This window comes from Penaeus chinensis, chromosome 9 (assembly GCF_019202785.1).
Source record: "Penaeus chinensis breed Huanghai No. 1 chromosome 9, ASM1920278v2, whole genome shotgun sequence".
NCBI classification, from domain to species: domain Eukaryota; kingdom Metazoa; phylum Arthropoda; class Malacostraca; order Decapoda; family Penaeidae; genus Penaeus; species Penaeus chinensis.
The window spans coordinates 1,540,328-1,542,827 of NC_061827.1; the positions used below are offsets into that span (position 1 = coordinate 1,540,328).

A 2,500-nucleotide genomic window follows, 5' to 3' on the forward strand; every position below is an offset into this window, starting at 1 on the left:
GTGCGAGTGTGAGAATGAGCGTGTGTGAATGTGAGAATGAGCGTGTGCGAGTGTGAGAATGAGCGTGTGTGAGTGTGAGAATGAGCGTGTGTGAGTGTGAGAATGAGGGTGTGTGAGTGTGAGAATGAGGGTGTGTGAGTGTGAGAATGAGTGTGTGTGTGTGTGTGTGTGTGTGTGTGTGTGTGTGTGTGTGTGTGTGTGTGTGTGTGTGTGTGTGTGTGTGTGTGCGCGTGCGTGCGTGCACGTTACTGTGCACATGAGCAGTTTGTACTTTATTTATGATTAATGTTTTTTGTTTTTTCCAGGGCAACTACGAAGAGATGATGACGCGTTACAAGCAGCTTTTAACTTACATTAAATCTGCTGTTACTCGCAACTACAGTGAAAAGTCCATCAACTCTATCCTAGATTATATATCAACATCAAAAAATGTAAGACCAGTATATGCTTTGGCAATATTTTATGTTAGGTTTTTTTTTTTCTGGAAAATGCTAAGAAAGGAATAAAGTCAGTGCAGAGGATTATGAAGTAAAAAAAAAATGATTTTAGATTATTATGTGCTACAAGATAAGGTGTCATATTTTGTTGTTGTTTTTTTCTCAGATGGAATTATTGCAAGATTTCTATGAAACCACTCTAGAAGCCTTGAAAGATGCCAAAAATGATCGCTTGTGGTTTAAAACAAATACAAAATTGGGTAAGCTCTACTTCGACCGGGAAGACTACACTCGGTTGTCAAAGATCCTGAAGCAGCTTCACCAGTCGTGCCAGGTAAGCCGTTTTGAGTCCATGAGGCAAATATTGTTTCTACTGGAGCTTGTTATTTGTGTTCGTGTATATGGTTTTATGTCTGTTGGAAAGAAGTTTCATATTCCTTTGGTTTATTATGATTTCTAGCTCTGGAAACAAGATCTTTGATGAGAAATCTTTCCTCCTGATAACAGACAGATGAGGGTGAGGATGACCTGAAGAAGGGGACACAGCTCTTGGAGATTTATGCTTTAGAGATCCAGATGTATACTGCTCAAAAGAATAATAAGAAGCTTAAGGTATGTACACTATCAAGAGGCAATTGGTATTTTCTCACTGTGTTCAGGAGGTGTACAATTTGTCTATGTGGATATTTTAAGGGCTATTTTATCATGGTTTCTTTCCGTTATTTTCAGGCTTTGTACGAGCAGTCGCTTCACATCAAATCAGCAATTCCTCATCCACTTATTATGGGAGTGATAAGAGGTAAAAGAGAGACCCACCAGTTACTTGAAGTTTTCTGTACAGGTTGATGTGAAATAATGCATGGATAGGAAAAAGAAGACACGTCTGTACTTTACATTTAATATCCGTTTGACAGAGGGAAAGTTTTGTAGAAGTCCTCCAATGTTGTGTACTACAGAAGTAGCCTAGAGTAAGTGAAATTACCCTATTTAATCACTTTCCTTTCAGAATGTGGTGGGAAAATGCATCTGCGTGAGGGAGAATTTGAGAAGGCCCACACAGACTTTTTTGAAGCATTTAAAAACTATGACGAATCTGGCAGCCCAAGAAGAACAACCTGTCTTAAGTACCTTGTTTTGGCAAACATGTAAGTGGGACAGGAGAATATTATATTATTTTTTTGTATTGTTTTGTTGTGTTGTATTCACTTACAAGAAATTTAGGTGACACATAATTGCAATGATGGTGAAGTTTATCATTAATGTCAGTTACTTCATACAGAATAACATTTGAAGTCTGGGTAATTTCTTTTTTTAGTTCTTTTTCAATTTATGGTTTTCTTACAAGAGAACACATACATAATACATAACTTTTACATTTTCCAGAAAACTTTAAATACTGTTGTTTCAGGTTAATGAAATCCGGTATTAACCCCTTTGATTCCCAAGAAGCGAAGCCGTACAAGAATGACCCTGAGATTTTAGCCATGACCAACTTGGTAGCAGCATACCAAAATGACGATATCAACGAATTTGAGACAATCCTAAAGCAAAACCGAACCAATATCATGGATGACCCTTTTATTCGAGAACACATTGAAGGTAAGTTAGTGTTGATCAATTCTTTTGAAAACTAAGACATTTAAGTAATCATACTTTTGAATACGTGTTATCGGTATTGTCAGTATTTTTGTCTGTGTATTTTTGGGTGAGGTTTAAATTTTTACACATTTTCCACTTACAGATCTGCTGAGAAACATCCGAACTCAAGTGCTCATAAAACTTATTAAGCCATACACAAGAATTCATATACCTTTTATCTCCAATGAACTTAACATAGATGCAACAGATGTGGAAGCTCTCTTGGTGCAGTGCATATTGGACAAGTAAGAAAAACATTTTTAGAGTTCTTTGGCTTCTTATGTAGGTTTTTTAATAAAAAAAAATCACTCGTTCACTAACAAATAGAAATGAGCGAGGGTGTGGGCAAGATGCCTCCATGCTCCTCTGTTCCGATTAGCATAACATTTTCTTCATCTAACATAAAAAATAGGCGTTCTTCAACA

At 36.8% G+C, this 2,500-nt stretch overlaps 1 protein-coding gene across 1 annotated transcript in view; it reads left to right on the forward strand.

Annotated features, from left to right (window-relative positions):
* Positions 1–2,500, forward strand: part of LOC125028917 (COP9 signalosome complex subunit 2) — a 10,476-nt gene that overhangs the window by 6,618 nt on the left and 1,358 nt on the right. The window contains exons 3-9 of the mRNA XM_047618538.1: positions 306–431; positions 604–771; positions 945–1,049; positions 1,167–1,236; positions 1,444–1,582; positions 1,846–2,036; positions 2,179–2,320. Of these exons, the coding sequence (XP_047474494.1) occupies positions 306–431; positions 604–771; positions 945–1,049; positions 1,167–1,236; positions 1,444–1,582; positions 1,846–2,036; positions 2,179–2,320 (941 nt within the window). The remainder of the gene's footprint in view (positions 1–305; positions 432–603; positions 772–944; positions 1,050–1,166; positions 1,237–1,443; positions 1,583–1,845; positions 2,037–2,178; positions 2,321–2,500) is intronic.